The 18872-nt window shown below is 43.4% G+C and overlaps 1 protein-coding gene across 2 annotated transcripts; it reads left to right on the forward strand.

Moving 5' to 3' along the window:
• The first annotated feature begins 1832 nt into the window (after nucleotides 1-1832).
• LOC109970918 (pleckstrin homology domain-containing family O member 1-like) lies at nucleotides 1833-18457 on the forward strand. Of its 2 annotated transcripts, XR_002276467.1 has the most exons (7): nucleotides 1833-2556; nucleotides 3943-4089; nucleotides 11591-11731; nucleotides 13283-13387; nucleotides 14646-14744; nucleotides 15226-15981; nucleotides 16479-18457. XR_002276467.1 is itself a non-coding variant. In XM_020618835.1 (6 exons), the coding sequence occupies exons 1-6, from the start codon at nucleotides 2530-2532 to the stop codon at nucleotides 15928-15930; spliced, it is 1224 nt and encodes a 407-aa protein (XP_020474491.1). In that variant the 5' UTR covers nucleotides 1833-2529; the 3' UTR covers nucleotides 15931-18457. The 2 variants fall into 2 exon arrangements, 1 of the variants encoding a protein (XP_020474491.1); XM_020618835.1 differs by having other exon boundaries at nucleotides 15226-18457.
• The last annotated feature ends 415 nt before the right edge of the window (nucleotides 18458-18872 follow it).

Raw genomic sequence — 18872 nt, forward strand, 5'->3', positions numbered from 1 at the left:
CTTTATATCCCCACAGTGAGAGTAAACATGCAGAGTGCAGACAGGTGTGGGTCTCACCTGCTGTTCCATCAGCAGAGCAGTGGAGGAGGTTTTCTGCAGCTGCTGCACCTTCCTGACCCCTGTCAGAGCTGCAGCTCCTTCTGCTCTGGTCATTTATTTACTGTCATGTGTTTGTCCTGTAGCCATGTCACCGTTATCTGATGAGCTTCACCATGTCAGGGCGACACAACAAGTTGCAGAAATAATAAACAAGCAGAGGAAAACAAAGCCAAGAAGCACGGTTAATGTTGCGAAGATCATTCTCAGATCAGGTGACCACGGATAAAGAGATAAAGGAACAACGACTACAGTAAAGTGTTTTTGATTTTTGTATATTTCAGCTGCACAACTTCCGATGCAACACTGAAAGGTCATGGCTCAGTTTAACTGCAGCAGGGTATAAAAACGGTTTTTCAGCTTGTATGTCTGAAACGTCTCCTCTCGTAAACATCTCTGAGTCATGGGCAAACTAACCAGGAATGTTATTCTTTAAGAGCTGAAACAGGTAGCTGATTAATCAGTCAACAGGAAGTTAATCAGCAGCAGCTCTGATAATTGATTGATCAGTACCACAGTCAACTAAAAGTCATTTAAAGACATCAACAAGACCATACAACATTTTTAATGTATCTAAACAAACAGTTAATCAAGAACATGAGTGACAGACAAGCCAACAATTTGAAAGTAATTATTTAACTCTGCAGCTGAACTTAGTTGGAATATTTCTTCTTTCCACAAATTTAGATGAGACAACAAAGCTGACGTCCAGTTAGTTCTTCTAATGAGGAGCTGTTGAGCTGCTGAATCAGCAGGTGGCAGCTGAGTCTCACTTCCTATCAGCTGAACAGAAGGAACCAAACTCCCCTGGTTATTTTCACAACATCCACATCTGTGTCTGTGGCAGCAGTGACAACACTTTTGGGAATCAAGTCTCAAATATCAGAGCCTCCCTGTCAAATTAGTTGTCTCCATCTTAAACAAACAAAATCAAACCTATGTTTAACATCCAGGCATCTCATGTACAGACTGCTCTGTTGACGCTGCATCTCCCCTTGGCTTTACGGTGAGTTTCAATCCACCCTGAACACCACAAGCACCATACATAAAAAACAAATAACTCACTCCTGAATCAGGTTTACTGTGGACCTGCATGATGCATCTGCTGGTCTCTGTTGTTGTTGTGTTTACTAAAGCGTGTCAGAGATAATCTGCAGATCTAGCCCTCTCTCACTCTGACCCAGTTCCTGATCTGTGCTCAGTGAATCTGAATCCAGATCAGATCCCCCCCCCCTCAACAAGACCTGATACAGTAAACCCAGTCTTTCATTGTTCACCTTTTGGCAGAAATCATTCAATTAATTCATTGATTATTCAGAAAATTAATCATTCTTCTGACTATTTATTAGAAAACTGAACTTTTAGTTTCTGGACAATTTTCTTCTAAAGTTGAGATGTGAGCTGTGCCACATGACCAACGCCCAATGAATTATTACTACTAGTACTACTACCAGTGGTAACAGTATCTGTACAGTATCTTTGCAGCTGAGAGTTATTTAAACTAATTAAACAGCTGCAAACTAACAATAAATGTGACTAAAAAGAAAAAGTAAAATATCTCAGTGCCATTCATTAAAACGTTTAAGACAGGCAGTTCCAGAATAAAAACCAGTACAGTGCAGTCCTGCATTCAAACATTTACTTTAGCAAATGTACAAAAGTATCAGCATCCAAACACACTTGAAGTAGCCAAAGTACCAGTAGTCATCCTGCAGAATGGCCCATGTCACATGAATGTATGTGACATTACTGGATCAGACTGACTGATGCTCTATCGTCTTTAATGCTGCAGCTGGCAAAGGTGGAGCTGATGTTAACAACCTTATCTACTTGGAATTTTGCTTCTTATTGTCCAACAGTGGCCGGAGAGCCAATGTGACATAACAGCCTCCCCTCTACTGGGTCCAGTCTGTGCTTTACATGCTGAACCCACTGCATGGATTTACTCCCAGACAGCAGAGGAGGTCCAGGTCCAGGTCTGGCTGGATCAGGCCTGGGTTCTGTGCAGGTTCACCTCTTCCTCACCAAACTGGGGATGAAGCTGCTTTTGTGTCAAATTTAACCAGACTAAGACATACTTTTATCCATATAGGCAAGTTTGACCCAGTGGGGGGCGCAGTGAGGCTGCACGAGGAGCCAGCAGGGAGTCCGGAGGAGGAGGAGGAGGAGGAGGAGGAGTCATCGGACATCGACTCACCGAGCGGCTCCTGACCGGTCAGAGCGCAGCGGAGCCCCAACGAGCGGGGCGAGGGGCAACGAGCACATCATAGCGAGGATCGACAGCGGGGGAGCGGCGGAACTAAGGCGGAGGCTCCGGTCCTCCCTACTGGACTTTAACAGATTTTAACCCGCGGTTATCTTCTCCTCCCTCGGCAAATAACGGAGTTACCGTGAAAGTAGTGGAAGTATCGCGACTGGTTCGCAGCCGCAACCATGAAGAAGAACAACTGCGGGAAACGGGTGAGTGTTAACAGAACCGACACCGGCGGCTCGTGACAGTCGGCTTTATAACGTTAAACCGGCGCTCGAGGAACAAAAGCCTCAAGGATTAGTTTAAGCATTTATTTTGAAGGGAACAATAGCCGTTAGCTGGCTTAACATTTACTTCCGTTTTTCAGAATAAGAAAGTTTTAATGTGGAACACTAAGATGAAAAAAAGAGAAAAAAACATGATTTATAACAGATTATATACAATTTAATGAGGAGCAGTGAGCGGAGCAGCTCCGGTTTCACCGCGTTAACGGGACTTACGTAACAAGCACTCAATAAACCATCACCAGCAGCTTTCTGCTCAGATCAGTGATCCATGCACAGTTATTAGCTTATTAAATAGACAGCAAACCCCCACCAAGGCAGCCCACTGTCCCCCATAATGCCATCACACCTAAAAATCAATATTCCCACGACAGTGTGACCCTCTTAATATGATCTCCTTGACCATGAAAACCTCCCCCTGGCATTTGGAAATACATTAATATCATTATTAGTGTGAAAGTTATTTAAGATAAAATACAATTCCTGGATCCAGATACTGATCTGGATCACCACCAAACTGTAGCCTAATGGACTGTTCTGGGGTTCATACGCTACTTCTCCAAAATATTTTATCTAAATCCATTCTTAACTTTTTGAGCTATGCTGTGAACAAACCAACAATCGGCTGTAAAAACAACCTCCTTGGCGGAGGTAATCCCGGAGAGATGAGAAGGTTACTTGTATTGATTTCATTTTATTTTTAATTTATTTTATTTTTTACATTTTAACTTAAATATATTTAGGTATACTTCGTATTATTTATACAAAATGTAAAATACTTTTTAATGATCGGTATTTCTACCTGAGTTTACATGTAAAAGTTCATTTTCCTGACAAACTCTGCAACAAACCTTCCAACATTTCTCTCTCTCTCAAAAAACAGCTTTCTGTGGAGAATTAGGTAAAAATAAAAAGTATCAACTCAATACAATTTGTATAGCTCCAATTCACAACAGCAGTCTTCGCAGGGCATTTTACACAGTCAGGTCCAGACCTCACAGTGTTATAAGAAAAAACCCAACAAATCTCCCCTGAGCAGCACTTGGTGACAGCAGGGAGGAAAAACTCCCTTTAATGGAAGAAACCTCCAACACCCCAGCTCTTGGTGGGCGGCCTTCTGCCTTGACCGGTTGGGGTGAGTGGATAGAGGAGAGAGGAAAGAAAAGCAATGAGACAAACCAACACTGGGCAGGTTGCTGTGGTGTGGCGTCTGTGGTACTGAAACTGAAGAAGCAGCTCAGGACTTAAGAAGCTGTGTTAAAGGGTTAAACATTCTACCTGTGCTGACTATTTCCTGTTTTTCGCATTAAGGGTCCGCTAGACTCGGTGCCACAGAGCATTCAGCCCGATAAGGTTGGCTGGATCCGAAAGTTCTGCGGTAAAGGCATCTTCAGAGAGATCTGGAAGAACCGGTTCGTGGTTCTGAGAGGAGATCAGCTGTTCATTTGTGAGAAAGAGGTGAGAAACAAGGGGGCGAGCACACCTGTACTTCTGTCAGCTGACTGATTAGCAGCTCCACATTAAGGACTTTCATTGCTGCTGTGGTAAAGAGGTGGTGTCATCAGTCTTCATTACCCTGGTTTGATTGTACTGTAACAGATTTAAAGGGCCAGTGCAGCTTTTTATTTACACATTTACAGAACATAATTGAGTTTTCATGTGTGGCTCTAGTTTCTCATGATTTCTCAGGTTCCACCTCTTTATTGACTGAATTTGGTTCTCAAATGCCTGACAGAACCACACTGAGCTAAAGAGATATTTGGTGTTAAATCAATCAAAACACAAATCAATAACAAACAGTGTCTGTTTCAGGCTGTACTCTAGAATATTCAACAGTACTTGTGGGCACTCTCTTTAGTATTTGTTCTGTTCTGCTGTAGTTTTAGATCTGACTGGAAATAGAAAGTTTCTCCTCCACTTTGTACAGTCGACATTTGGCAGGGGTCAAGTTTCAGTCTGGGCTGCAGAGACACAGAGAGCTCTGGTTTCACTGCTGCAACACAGGAGGGAATGTCCTCACAGAACCTTTAACATACACAGGACGTTCTCACAGAACATTTAAAGTACACAGGACATCCTCACAGAACCTTTAACGTACACAGCACCTTTATTGTACAGAAGACGTCCTATCCATTAACCAACTTTTGCTTGAGCCTTCATTATATACAGAACGGCCTGCCAGAACTTTTAAGCAGCAACAGAACATACAGGTCGAATCTTAATTAACTACAGAATGACCTTTTACAACCTTTATCAGCTAAACAAAACTGTGTTAGAACAACAGTCACCCAGGGGAGCATCCTGCCGGAACCTTTATTAATCACAAAAGGTCCTGTTAGAATATTTATCAACTACAAAACATTATTGTAAACATTTAAATACAGAATGACCTGCTAGAAGTTATCAACAAACTGTTCTTTTTCCTGTGGATTAAGAGGTTTGGCATAGTGTATTGGTGGGGGGTCTCTGCCTGAACACTTACCCCCTCTCTCCTCATCGGGTCCTCTTTGAGCTGCATCTTCCATCCCTAATCCATGTTCCCTCTGAGCTGCACCTTCCATCCCTAATCCATGTTCCCCTTCCCTCTATGGACGAGAACAACACTCAGTAATTATCAGTTATAATCTCCCTCTATGGACGAGAACAAACACTCAGTAATTATCAGTTATAATCTAAGTTTTTTTAGCGGTTGATAAATTAAGTCCTCAACAGTTTACTGGTCTCTGGTGTTTCACTCAACAAGGTTATCACAGCCTGACGTGTACAGTTCAGCGTCTGAGCAGCTGTCAGTCATTGTCTGCTGAGGAGCTGGAAGGGCAGGGAACAAACGGTCTTCACCAGGCCGACCGGCAGCAGAAATGTGCTGAACAACAACAGTAGCACACGTGTCAGTGACACATTTGATAGAATGGAGTTCTGTCTGTTGCATGAAAAACGCATCCATCTGAATTGGCCTTAATTGCAGCAGTGTATGTGTCACAGCACGGCGATGCAGAGAAATGTTACCAGTGGAAACACTGGTTCTGTTAGAAGCAGTGAAAAAGTTATTTCAAAGCCTTTACCATTTCTGCTTCAAGGCCTTGCACTAAGCTAGGCTAGAGCAGCATTTGTCCTGGACACTCAGAGTGAGTCTGATCTGACTCTGGGAAGACACAAAGAAAGGGACGGAGAACAAAATGTGCTGCTATAAATCTAAGGTTTAAAAACAACATTATAGAAGGTGACTAAATATAAGTGATTAATAGGAAGAACAGAGATCCCAGGGTGTTTCCCCAAGGAACCCCATGATACTGTGGTTTTACTGCCCAATCTGCACCAACATGTGGACTTTCCAAAGAGAGGAGACAACACATTGGACTTTGAGTACACTACATGCAAGGGAGCATACAAAGCCTCCCCCCTCCCCCACCTGGGTCTCTCTGATCACATCACCATCATGCTGAGACCTGCATACAGACCCAGAGTGAGAGCCATCAGACCAACACAAAAGGAGGTACGCGTGTGGCCGGAGGGGGCTTCTTATGCTCTGAAGGACTGTTTTGACACTATAGACTGGGACATTTTTAAACAAGCATCCACTCACATCACATAGACCATCACAGCATACGTCACAAAATGCATTGATGATGTCACTTAACAGCAAAAATATCAATGTTCGTGCCAACCAGACGCCATGGATGACAGGTGAGGTTCACAGACTCTTGAGGGCTCAGGATGCAGCCTTTAGGGCCGGTGGCACCACAGGCCTAGCAACAGTAAGAGCCAACCTGTCCTGTGGAATCAGGGAGCCAAAACGCCAATACAACAAGAAAATATCTGGACACTTCAGCAACACTAGAGATGCACAGAGTCTCTGGCATGGCATCCAAACCCTCACAGGCTATAAACCGCCACCTCGGAATTGTGATAGTGACATCTCTCTTCTGAACAGCGTCAATGACTTCTTTGGCCACTTTGAAACACAGAACAACACACCGGCACAAGAAGGCCACCCCTCCCCCGGATGAACAGGCTGTATGCCTGTCCACAGCCAGCGTGAAGAAGATCCTCTCCAGGATTAACCCACACAAGGCAGCTGGACCAAATAACATACCTGGTCATGTTTTAAAGGACTATGCAAGGTAAAGATGTTTGTGGGGACATCTTTAACATCTCCCTGAGCCAAGCGGTTGTTCCCACGTGTTTCAAGGCCGCCACAATAATTCCAATTCCAAAGAAGCCCCACCCAACCAGTTACAATGACTATTGGCCTATATCACTGACTTCAATTATTATGAAGTGCTTTGAGCGGCTGGTCCTACAGAACATCAAGTCCATCCTTGCTCCCTCTCACGACCCATTTCAGTTTGCATACAGGTCAAATAGGTCAACAGAAGATGCCATTACTGCTGTTCTCCATCCAGCCCTCACCCACCTAGATTCAAAGAACCGTTATGTGCGAATGCTGTTTCTAGTCTTCAGTTCAGCATTCAACACAATCATTCCCCAGCAGCTTACACAAAAACTTGGACACTTGGGACTCAAAACCTCTCTCTGCAACTGGGTGCTGGACTTTCTAACAGGGAGGCCACAAAATATGGGGGTCAGCAGCAACACCTCCAAGACCATCACGCTGAGCACAGGGGCTCCACAGGGGTGTGTGCTCAGCCCATTGCTCTTCACACTGCTGACCCACGACTGTGTGCCAACCTACAGCACCAATCACATTGTCAAGTTTGAGGATGACACGATTGTAGTTAACCTCATTACCAACAATGATGAGGCCAACTACAGGAGTGAGATGTGCCAACTGGAACAGTGGTGTAAGGACAACAATGTCTCCCTCAAGGTGGGGAAGACTAAAGAGATTGTTGTGGACCTTCAGGAGAAAACCTCTAAAGCATCCACCACTGACCATCGACGGTGCTGTAGTGGAGAGAGTGAGCAGCACCAAGTTCCTGGGGGTGCACATCTCTGAGGACCACTCCTGGACCAACAACACCACATCACTGGCCAAAAAAGCTCAAACACGCCTCTACTTCCTTTACAGACTGAGGAGAGCCAGTGTCCCACCCCCCATCATGTGCTCCTTCTACTGGGGCACCATTGAGAGGGTCATCACTGGCTGCATCACTGTGTGGTACGGAGCCTGTACTGCCTTCTGCTGAAGGACCCTGCAACGCATAGTGAAAACAGGCAGCAAGATCATCAGCGTCCCTCTGCCTTCCCTTACAGACATCTTCAACACCCGCCTCACCCACAGAGCCATCAGCATTGCTGATGACACCTCCCACCCTGCGCACTCCCACTTCAGACTCCTGCCTTCAGGGAGAAGGTATCGGAGTCTCCAGGCCCACTCCACCAGACTTACAGACAGCTTCATCCACCAGGCTGTGAGGATGCTGAACGCTGTCCATTATCTCCCCCCCTCTGCCCCTGGACCGTAACCCAATACAGAACATAAAAAGACCACCCCTGCAGTTTGCACAAACTCAGTACATTTTCCCTTTTTGTTATATTACAGGTAAATCTGCTGCTGACTGTTTTTTACCATCATATCTGCTGCTGTTGGTCATTTGCACTACTGTCCATGTACATTTCATAAGCTATTATTCATCCCATCCCATCAACGCCCCTGGTGATGCTGACCACCTGACAATCTTCTTGTTATTATTTGCACTACTGTCACTGTTTGCACATGGCTTTGAGTTTCTTCATAGCCTATTAGGTTGTACCATCTAGTTTATCCTGATTACTTGAATTCAGTTTTCATATTCTGTTTATTCTGTGTTTATTCTACTTTTATTCAATTTTAGTTTCTTAAATGGTAATGGCATTCAACAGTAGGTGAGAGAGAAACAGTATTTCGTTTTTTTCTGTATGTCCTGCACATATAGTGAATTGACAATAACAATCTTTGATCTTGATGCTGAAGACCAGACGGTCTTTGCTGTGAAGGACTGAGGAGACCTGATGGCTGACACAGTTATCTGGACACATTTTGTAGACTAGGCTTTTGTTCTGAAACGGGAAGTGTTTCTGGTGGTGACAAAAGTGCCACATCTCTAAAAAGTTGGTTTTTACTGAAGTGAAAGAAGCTGCTAACTGCAAGCTGTTTCTAGAATAGATGTGAAAAAAACTTATCCCACTTTCTTTTAATATATACTGTATATATATCACATGCGATAATATGTATGTGATACACTGGTTAAATATGGCAGTTAGGTCAGTAAAGAATTTTAAAAAAAATCTTTAATGTCCCTCAGTTCCTCTCTGTCTGTCACATGACCAACTTCATGACAATCGTGTCAGCACCAAATAAGGACATCTTTTACTCTCCAGTGTCCTCACTATGGTCGATGTTCAGTCCATTGCTGTGGCCAAGTTTTCGTTTTGCATCAAACTTCCGCTGTCAGCAGCTTAACTTCCTGTTTGACTAAAAGTAGAAACCACATTTATCAAAACTTTGTGAGGATTTTCACTGACACACTGCATCCCTTTGCCCTTTACTCTGCCCTTCACAACTAAGTGTCTAAACCTGGTTCTAACCTGAACCCTAAAACCAGGTGTACAGAAACAGGCTGCAGTGTCCTCTGACCTTTTCCGTCCTGTGGGGAAAACAAACAGCAGAAACATGAGGTACATTTGCTGCCGAATCTGAGGTGAGACTTTAAAAAGACGTGGAGGAAAAACCAGCAGCTTTTATCATGTGAACATGCTGAGAATGCAACAGTTGAAATTAAAATGAGGTTTGATGCAAATACATTTAAATCATTAAAGCCAACAGAGTTAATTAAAAATAAACTGGCTCTGATTTTAGGTTTTGTAAATAAAAGGGACTTGTTTACTGACTGAGCAAAAACTGATTCAAAGTTTGAATATCTGATGTTCCAGCTTCTCAGACATGAGGCTTTGGAGCTACCGTAGTTTGTATCAGATCTTAGGTTTGACTGTCACTCTGGGAATTTCACAGCCAAAATTATTCATCAGTCACTTCCAATTTGTTTAAAACATGATTACATCAAAGGTCAAAGACACAGCAGATGCACAAACTACGCACATGCAGATAGATGTTTGTCTACACATCATCGTCATGCGTGACACTGACGCTGCCCCAGGATTACTGCGGCTTACCAACACACACAGACAGGCTTACCAACAGAGACAGAGGTTAAACTGTTTCCTGTGTAGCCCCAGCGCAGGGTAGCGGTCACAAACACAGTACCGTTTGCAACAACACCTAGTGTCAGTGTAAAGCTGTGGTAAAACAGGTATAACACATTGAATGGCAGGAAAAAGGAGGCAGATTGTGACCCTTCTGTCTTTTTAAATACATCTTATGTCTGTGTGCAGGTGTTACTTTACTCACTGACAGAGTAAACAACACAGAATGAGGAAGGATGCCCTTTGATGGCCTTTTAGACATGTCGGCCGTTTCAGAATTCAGACCTGGTTTTAAGGTTCGGGTTAGACTCAGTTTAGAGCTAGTGGATGTATCATGTCAGTGAGGGTCCTTACAAAGATAGAAAGACAAATGTGTGTGTGGTGGGCGTGGCCTGTCTCCCAGGAAGTGTCAGTTTAAAGCAGGTTAATAATGGATGCTGTTTCCATGGAGATTAGTGAGCTGGGTTCACCTGCAGCAGAGACATGCTCACACCTGCAGTGTGTGATACAGAGTTAAATGTAGCAGCGGCTCATTAAGGATTCACTGGTTATCAATTAGTTTATCAGTGAATGGTACTAGTTAGTGGTTGTGAGGACTCCATGCTACAGACATGTCAGTCAGTTCTGAGCTGGAGTCCCCAGGAACCAGGTCTCAGGCTGTGGCTGCTCTGTGTCAGAGAAGTCCTGCAGCCGGTGGGAACAGAGCAGGACAGAGACCAAGCACAGAGCAGTGACCAGAGTAGGGTGTTTATTGGCCCAGTCTGAGGATCAGTGCTGCGAGAACAAGACTGACACATGCTCTGCAGGATTCACTTCAGCAGATAATCACCGTTTTATCAGTAAAGTTCTGTATTTGGCTGAAATTCTGATCATGTGTTTGGTGCTTCAGGGAAAACTAAATGGTACAGCAGGTGAGTATTGCCACCTGTATCAGGTTTAACCTGCCTCAGCCTTTGGGAACCTGCACAGTCTGATGAACCAGAGTCTGTGTGTAAATATAATAATTTAAATCTACTGAAAGGACATTTCCATGTCTGTTCTGGAGTCTTATTCTGCTGTCTTTGAATGCATTTGCATTTTGATTTGATACTTCACGAGAAAATGTTGTAAAAGGCGAGTCAGGACATGTTACTATTAGCTTAGCTTAGCATACAGACTGGAAACAGGGAAACAGCTAGCCCGGCTCTGTCCAAGGCTCACTGATTACCGTATTACATCTCGTTTAATCTGTACAAAAAAAACAAGTGTAAGAACATGCTAGCTGTTTCCCTGTTTGCAGACTTTATGCTAAGCTAAGCTAACAAGCTGCAGGATGTAGCTTCATATTTAGCATACAAATGTGAGTGGTGTCAATCTGTCAAGGAGAAAGAGAAGAAGGGGACTTCTGTTGAATTGTTCCTTTAACAGATAAACCAACAACAACAATAATTATTTTTACAACAGCTGCATCTCCCAGGAGTCTTAGGGAGCCGGAGCTGTTGAATGATTAATGTCATTATGTTTAATGTTAATGTTCACTTCAACAGTCCTGATGAAGACCACAAAATACAGTTGAAAGCTCTGGAAAAGCTAGTAAGTGAACCTTGAGTTGCACTGAGATATTTTAGAACATGGATAGAAAGCTCAAGAATATTTTCATAAAGTGACACTAAGTGATCAAATCCACAGAGGACCAGAAATTATTTGGGACAGGTCAGGCAAATTCTTGGCCTGTAAAGTGAGACATCTGTGTGTTAGGATAACATGGTCCTCAATGGACACCTGTCTCATCTGTCCTGTTAGTGAGCTGACCCCTGACCCATTACCCGTGTTACAGGTGAAAGAGCTGGGTCGGGCTGATGAGGCGTTGGACCTGACAGACTATGAGCGCTGTGAGGAAGTGAGGAAGAACAAGAGTCGCAGCAAAAAGAACCACAGCAAGTTTAGACTGCTGCGCTGCAGCACACCGGGAAGCACGGTATGCCTGTGTAGTCACACACCTGTCTGTCAGTCTGTTCTACACCCATCTACACACACCTGTCTCACATTCACCTGTTGGCCTGTTAAAATCAGAATGATGTTCATTTCCAGGTCAGCTGTTCTACGTCACCTGAACTATGCTTACTGTGAAAAAAACATCAGGATGTGTGTAGTTTTGTTGAAGGTAGAACAGAGTAAAGGAAAGACTGGAGTTTCAGTGCCGAGTTGGACGTAAATGAGTGCTGGAGAAGATGTCATGTGACAGGTCGGCTGCGGGTAAACGGCCTTTGTTTTGAGACTGACATTTTACAGTACCGATGGCTAAACTGTGTGTAAAACAATGCATATAAATGTGGCAGAGGCGAGAGTAAGTCACACATGTGCAATTCCCAGCTTACTGTGGTGAGAATGAAGCAAGTCAAGTCAATTCATACAAAATTCTGATGATGTGACAATGTTATGTTATATCACATATTTATTTAACTGAAATGTTCACAAACCTCCTCTGATTATTAATTGTACATTTGTATGCTATATACTAACCCTTAGCTGTTAAATAAAAAAAAGCTTTCATGCCTTTCATGCTATCAGAAACTCAGTAAAATGCATAATCGATTTTAAGCCACATCTAACAGCTCAAACTTAATGCAGACTAACACTTCATACTGGTGGAGTTGGTCTCACAAAGCCTCTTAGATGGTGGCACCACCTCTGTTTCACAACATAATGCTAAAGGATCTGTATTTTTGACAGTTATTTTAAATACCCCAACAATCCGATGCACATAGCCTGTATTTATAACGAAATTCAAACAGAGGGAGACTTATGGAGCACAATAAATGGGAAAATCACTTCTGGAACAAGTTTCCAGCTCTTTTTCTGTACAGTCACTGTAGTGCTCTGTAGCCTGGCAGCCAACATGATGTCAGTGATGACACTGATGATGATGAAGATTAGGTTATTATATCTCAATTGATGTATGAATTGTGCGCAGGCTTTGCCGTTTGTGTACATGATGTACATATTTGTAGCCTGTTTTGTTCTGAAGAAGAATTTCTGCTTTTTGGTGATGTCTTTGCTGGACTTCATGCACAGCTCAGCTCCTTCACTCGCCTGCTAGTCCCAGCTCATTTTTGGGCTAAAGTTAGTAGCCTACTACTTAAAGGACTTGATGGTGGGTTTCAGCCTCTACTGTGTTCGACGTCACTTGATGTGAGTGGTGTGTATGCACAACTTACTAAGGCTTGATTTATGGTTCTGCATTAAATCTAGGCTGTACCTACAGCGTAGGTAATGTGTAGCCTTATAATCTACAGCTGAATTTAGACTTGTGCATCGCTGCACATATGGGAACATGTGTCGTTCAGAGACGGTTGCACAGCTGTTGCATTTATACTTGTGCAGACGTTAACCTTCTAACTTATTAATGGGTTCAGTTCAGTCGCAGTCAGTGACACACTGTATCATTATCAACACAAAAAAGCAGAAGATACTGAATAAAGCACAGCGACAAACAAATCATGTAAATGTGTGTCTTTATGTGCTTCAGGTTCCTAACCTGGTCTTCCTGGCTGTCAGTCCGGAGGAGAAGGAGTCCTGGATGAACGTCCTGAATGTCGCCATCACCCGAGCCAAAAACAGAATACTGGATGAGGTATGGTGATACACAAAGAGTCCATTATTGTCTCTGCATGGACTCCATTAGTTGACCACAGGAAGAGAAGCTGTCTGGGTTCTTAAAGAATCAGTCTGGTGTTATTCTCTAGTCTCATGTGCAGACAATGGATGTATTAGAGGAACCGGATCCTGGAATCAAAGATGGCACCCAGTCCCGGGACTGTTTACCTGGTGCATGAATCAAACCTGCTTTCTAGGTTCTGTCCCACTCCATCTGCTCATTAGTGTTCCCCCAGTGTGGCCCACAGACTTTACACTGTGATGTTATGTTATATTTGTGGTATGCGCATGTATGATTTTAGAAAACATGACTTCCTGTGACTGTGGTGTTAGTCATGTTTAAGGTACAGCAGCAGGAAGTCTGTCAGAGCCACTGCCTGCTAATGCAACAGCCAGTTAACAGTCCATTGACAACCTTCGCCTTTTCCATTAGTCAATACTCTGATCAATACTCTCTCTGTCTCACATCCAGGCTGAAATTTAATGTAAGCTGATAATGAAACATTCTTATAAGTCAGTGGTATGTTAAGCATGCTGATGCCAAACAAATACATTAAGGAGCTTTATGTTTTAAAAAACATAAAGCTAATGGCAAAGAACCATTCCTATAATGTGGGAGTTAACAGCAAGCTGAAATCAGAATCAGTTTATTTGCCAGGTGTGTTGGACACACGAGGAATTTGACTCAGGTACATCGGCTCTCAATGTGCAAACAGTAGACCAGCATAAGGTTGTGTAATATAACAAAATATCAGTATTAACAGCAATAGCCAGTGCAAACAATGCAGAAAAAGCAGTATAAATAGCAGTAAACAATGCAGACAAGGGAATGTTCATTGAAATGAGATAATTAGGGAAACAAGCCAACAACAAAAATGCAACTATCTAAAGCAAGTTAACTATGACCTAACGACAAGATAACATGACATAAAGCTCCCTGAGAAATGGAACCAACTGAGATTTACTTAAAAATATGAACACAATAGCAAGTGTGCACTGAATTAAGATCATTTTGTCTAGAGAGAACTTGGAGGTTTACCCATAGGTTCACCAGACGCTGCTGTGATCAAAGAGAATCTACAGCTCGGTTCAGTTCAGGTGGAGTTCACCAAAGGTCGATCCTCAGCCCTTATTCTTTGAATCACTTATTACAGATCACAGCTTCAGTATATTTTTGCTTGTTAAACAGTGAAACCACATTTTGTCTCACCTGAGGTTCATGTTGATGATTTCAGGTGATAGTAAAAGACTCTCAGCTGTCTCATCTGACTCGAGATCGGGTGAAGATTCCTCACAACCGCCGACTCCCAACCAGAGGTCACCTGCTGGCTGTGGTCAGTATGATCCTCCTCATCGCCTCCTTCTTCCTGTGCGGGAAGGCCTTTCATCATAAAATGCCCATTATTTTGAGATATTTGCAAATGCATTTTGCTGCAACATAACAGTAGTCAGATAATTATTGGATGTTTCAAGACAAAACATTAAGTACATTTGAATCTAAACATTTTACAAATATGACACGTACACCTGAGTGTCATCGGCGTAAAAGTGATAAGGCGTATTGAAGCTAATTATAAAGTCCAGTGTTAGCTAGAGCTGAAACAAGAACTTGAATGATCAATTATCTGAAAAATTATTGGCAGATATTTTTAGAATAATCATTTCAGACATTTTAAAATAAAAATTTAAAAACTATTCTCCAATTCCATCTCTCTCACATATTTGGTCTTTTGTCCAAACAATATAAGCCATTTGAAGATGTCACATAGACTTTGCAAAGAGGACTGACAACCCTCCTCCTCTCTTTTTTTTCAGGCCTCCACCTCCTCTTCAGATGGGATGCTGACTCTGGATCTTATCCAGGAGGATCCGCCTCAGGGAGTCGATGGCTGTGACAGTTTCAGGGCCGACTTGGACAAATCATTGTTCCACGTCATTCCAGACTGTGCCAGGTCCAAAACTGACAGTACTGTCTCCGCCAGGACTGCAGAGGCTTCTGGGAAATCCCAGAGCCTTCCTCGTGAAGTGGCGGTGGTGTGGGAGCAGGCGAGCCCTGCACAAACCCCCCAGCCCAGAAAACGCTTGACAACATCAGAGAAAAACCGCTGCGCCTCAATGGAGGAGATCCTGTCCCACTCAAAGACCAAAGCTGCTCAGAACAAGACGGCAGTGACGTGTCGCTCGCTTGGACCGACCAACACCACGGTACCCATCGGCCAGCTGCAGGAGCTGATCAGCCAGAAGCTGCAGAAGACAGAGCAGCTGCTGATAGAGGTGCGGATGAAGGCGGAGGCAGACGCTGGTGAGCACGGAAAGACAAAGGGGAAGGAGTCGGCTGAAGCAGCACAAGTTGAAGCAGAGAGACTCCTGAAGGAGGCGGCGGTGGCCTGGAGCCAGGCCCTGGAGGTGTTGGAGGAAGTGAAGGAGCTGAGGGCCTTGTACCAACAAGTGGACGCCTCTTCCACCATCACCCCCTCCAACAGCATCAAACCAAAGCCAGACCGCAAGAGCCTAATATGAGCTGGAGGGTATGGACTCTGGTGCAAAAGGGTTCACACCAATCTGGTCCAGGTAAAGCTGAAGGCAACATCTGCTTCTGTTTGCTGGACTTCAACGCTGCTGCAAAATGGTCAAACCACTTTTAAATTATTTAGAAAACTTCAGGTTTTGAGTCTCAGCTATGAAAAAGGACCTGACCTGTCCTGTAAACTGAGACAGCTCAGTGCTTGGGTGCATGAAACATCTTAGATAAATATCTTCCTCTAAAAAGTGTATGTGTAGCAAACATTTTATCTTAGTCATGCCCAGGCTCCAAGAAGTCCAGAAACATCTATTCGTGGCTGCACAGACATCCTCAGTAACAAAAACACCAGCAGCCACTCAAGGTACCATTACAGAAAGTTAATTTCTCATCAAAATGAATGAAAATGTGCCAAGAGGAGAGTTTATAGATGAGGAGAATCTGCAGTCACTTGATCTCATCTGCTGTTTCTGTCTGTTTACATCATGGTTTGTCTTACTCGCATGTTGGAGATGTGAGAAACCAAATCAAGAATGTTTTTCTGCAGCTGGGCACTGGACTGGAGGAGGAACTGCTGACGGTACGAATACAGGGTACAGAGGAGGGAGGACTTCCTGAATGCCACAAAGGTGGAGGAGGATTCTGAAAAAGACAAGCCCAGCACAGTGAAATGATGTGAAAAGAATCAAGTCCCATTTTCTATGGATTGTTTCTGGGGCCCAGGTCCATTCAGGCCATTTGCGCTTTTGTTTTGTTCAGGTTCTGTTTGAAATATACTCGTCCATCCTGGAAGTCACAGATCCACTTTGTCTCCGGTGCGATGTCAGGCCCCAGATGAGGACAAACATGCTATGCACCCCGACCATCCGGTCTTTACGTTTCTTCTTCATTGTGAATGTGTTCTGAGACACGCTGGAGGCTATGACGCACCAACAGACTCAGCTGGAAACTCAGGTGTAAATGTTTGACAAGGACTGGACTAGAACACAGGAGCCTTCAGTCTTCACTCATGGTTTCTGTAGATCAGGATGTACTAACAAAGCCATTTTGACTTGAAGATACAAAATAATGAGTTTCTCTGAGCAATTTCTTTTTTATAACTCATAACATTTCATTGTTTTTTGTAGTTTTTTGATCATCAGGTCCTGATCCTGCTGAGAGGAACAGTCATGGACCGAGGATCAATCGTGAAAATCATTTTAAATTCATCAAGCTTGCTTAAGATGAAAACCTGGTGTAACTGGAGAAAGAATCTTTGGTGGAAAAATAAACAGCGACACTTATGATTCATGATAAACTTGATGTGGCAGGAATCATTTTCACTGAAACATCTGAAGACTCGACTATGTTTCATACAGTCAAGAGTTTTTTGGTTTTTTTTTTATTTTTTAAACGAGATAGTTTTCTACTGGTTGAACTGGTTCCTCTTCTGTGTAGCAATAAGAAGTGACATCACACCAATGGCAGTGTGAAGGGACAAAAAAAAGCTTTTACTGGTTGAAACACTTTCATTGCAGACTCACCAATACCAAGAACTTGGCCAGAAAATAAACATTTGAGTTTGTAATTAAAAACAGTGAGACAAAGGAATGAACCAAAATTTTGGCCACAACAGTGTTTCTGAACAGCAGAAGCTTCTCAAAGTACTTTTGTAAATTAAATAACGTGCTGTTTTTTTGTAGTGCCTTTATTAACCAAAATGTCCTCCTGCTGATATTTAAGTCAAGGATGTAGCTGGTGATTTTCTCTGTGTGTTACTGTGCACAAACCCCATCCAGAGACCAGCTGCACCAGTGAATGTGGTGTCCTCACCGTAATGTTTGAGTCCAGACCCTGGTCCAGCTTATCATTCTATGCCGCGCGTTTCCTACTCAGGAAACATGGGAGGCCATCTGTTTCCAACAACCAGCTCCAACATGTTGTTCTGTGCAGCGTGAGGAGCAAAGACCAGTGACGACTCCTTCCTTAAGGCACTGTACTGAGTGACGGCTGTGCTCAGCCTGTGGAGCCGTTTGTTGAGGCTGTCCCATTTTCACTTGATTTATCAGACAATGTGGAAATCTTAGTTAACGCACCTTTGATATTAATGAAGGTGATGGATTTTTTGTGTTTGACTGAAACAGTGGATTATTCCTTTAATTCTCTTACTGTCAAAACACATTCACGTGTTCGTTTCATCTTCCCTGGTAATGTTTCTGTTCTGTCTCCTAGTAGCTGCTGAGGCCTTAAACCCAGAGGGGATGATGGGAGATGTAGTCCAGCTCATGTGCTAAAATAAAATCAAGTTGAACCTGGATCACTGCTGCTTCATTAAACTGTCAACGAGGAATCCTTCAGGCTTTAATTAGTGTGTGACTGCTTGTTGCTAGGCAACGACTGACACCTTCAGTTCACACCTGCAGAAAGAAAAAAATCTGTTAAAAAAGCAAAACAAAACAAAACTTTACCTTGGGGAAAAAAGTAAGACGGCATGTGCACAGACTAAATCATAACAGATTTACAGTTCAGACAAACGGGATGACAAAATTCACTGGAAACTGGGGGGGGATGGCGCCGGCTTCATTGTGGTCAGCGGCCAAACAGGTACATGTTTGTCCCCTGACAGTGAAACTCCTCTGTCCGACTGTATATACCTCTGCTTGTCCACACACCTGGACCCTGCCTTTAGACATACCTTGTCCAAACAACATGAGAGAATCAGCCATCGGCTGGTGCTGATGGAGGTGCTGTCTTCAGTCTACTCAGCTCCAAGATGAGTACAATCACTGCTTCATTATAGTAGGATATACTAAGACTGGTAAGGTAATACAAGCTAACGCAGTACTTCCAAGTGATATTTACTGAAACTGTTCCAGAAACAGTTCTGAGCTGTGATTTTTGTCATGTTCAGGCCCAAACCAACTACAGTCCTGGTTTTCTGTCTGTGCCTCTGAGCTCACTG

The sequence above is a fragment of the Monopterus albus genome, unplaced genomic scaffold (assembly GCF_001952655.1).
Source record: "Monopterus albus unplaced genomic scaffold, M_albus_1.0 scaffold209.1, whole genome shotgun sequence".
Classification (NCBI taxonomy): domain Eukaryota; kingdom Metazoa; phylum Chordata; class Actinopteri; order Synbranchiformes; family Synbranchidae; genus Monopterus; species Monopterus albus.

Bases quoted from the DNA above. Each gene is read 5' to 3' on its own strand.
- LOC109970918 (XM_020618835.1), top strand. From the start codon at position 2,530: ATGAAGAAGAACAACTGCGGGAAACGG. The intron at 11,732-13,282 runs GTATGCCTGTGT...TATGTGCTTCAG, and splicing joins GCAGCACACCGGGAAGCACG to GTTCCTAACCTGGTCTTCCT. The intron at 14,745-15,225 runs GTCAGTATGATC...CTTTTTTTTCAG, and splicing joins GAGGTCACCTGCTGGCTGTG to GCCTCCACCTCCTCTTCAGA.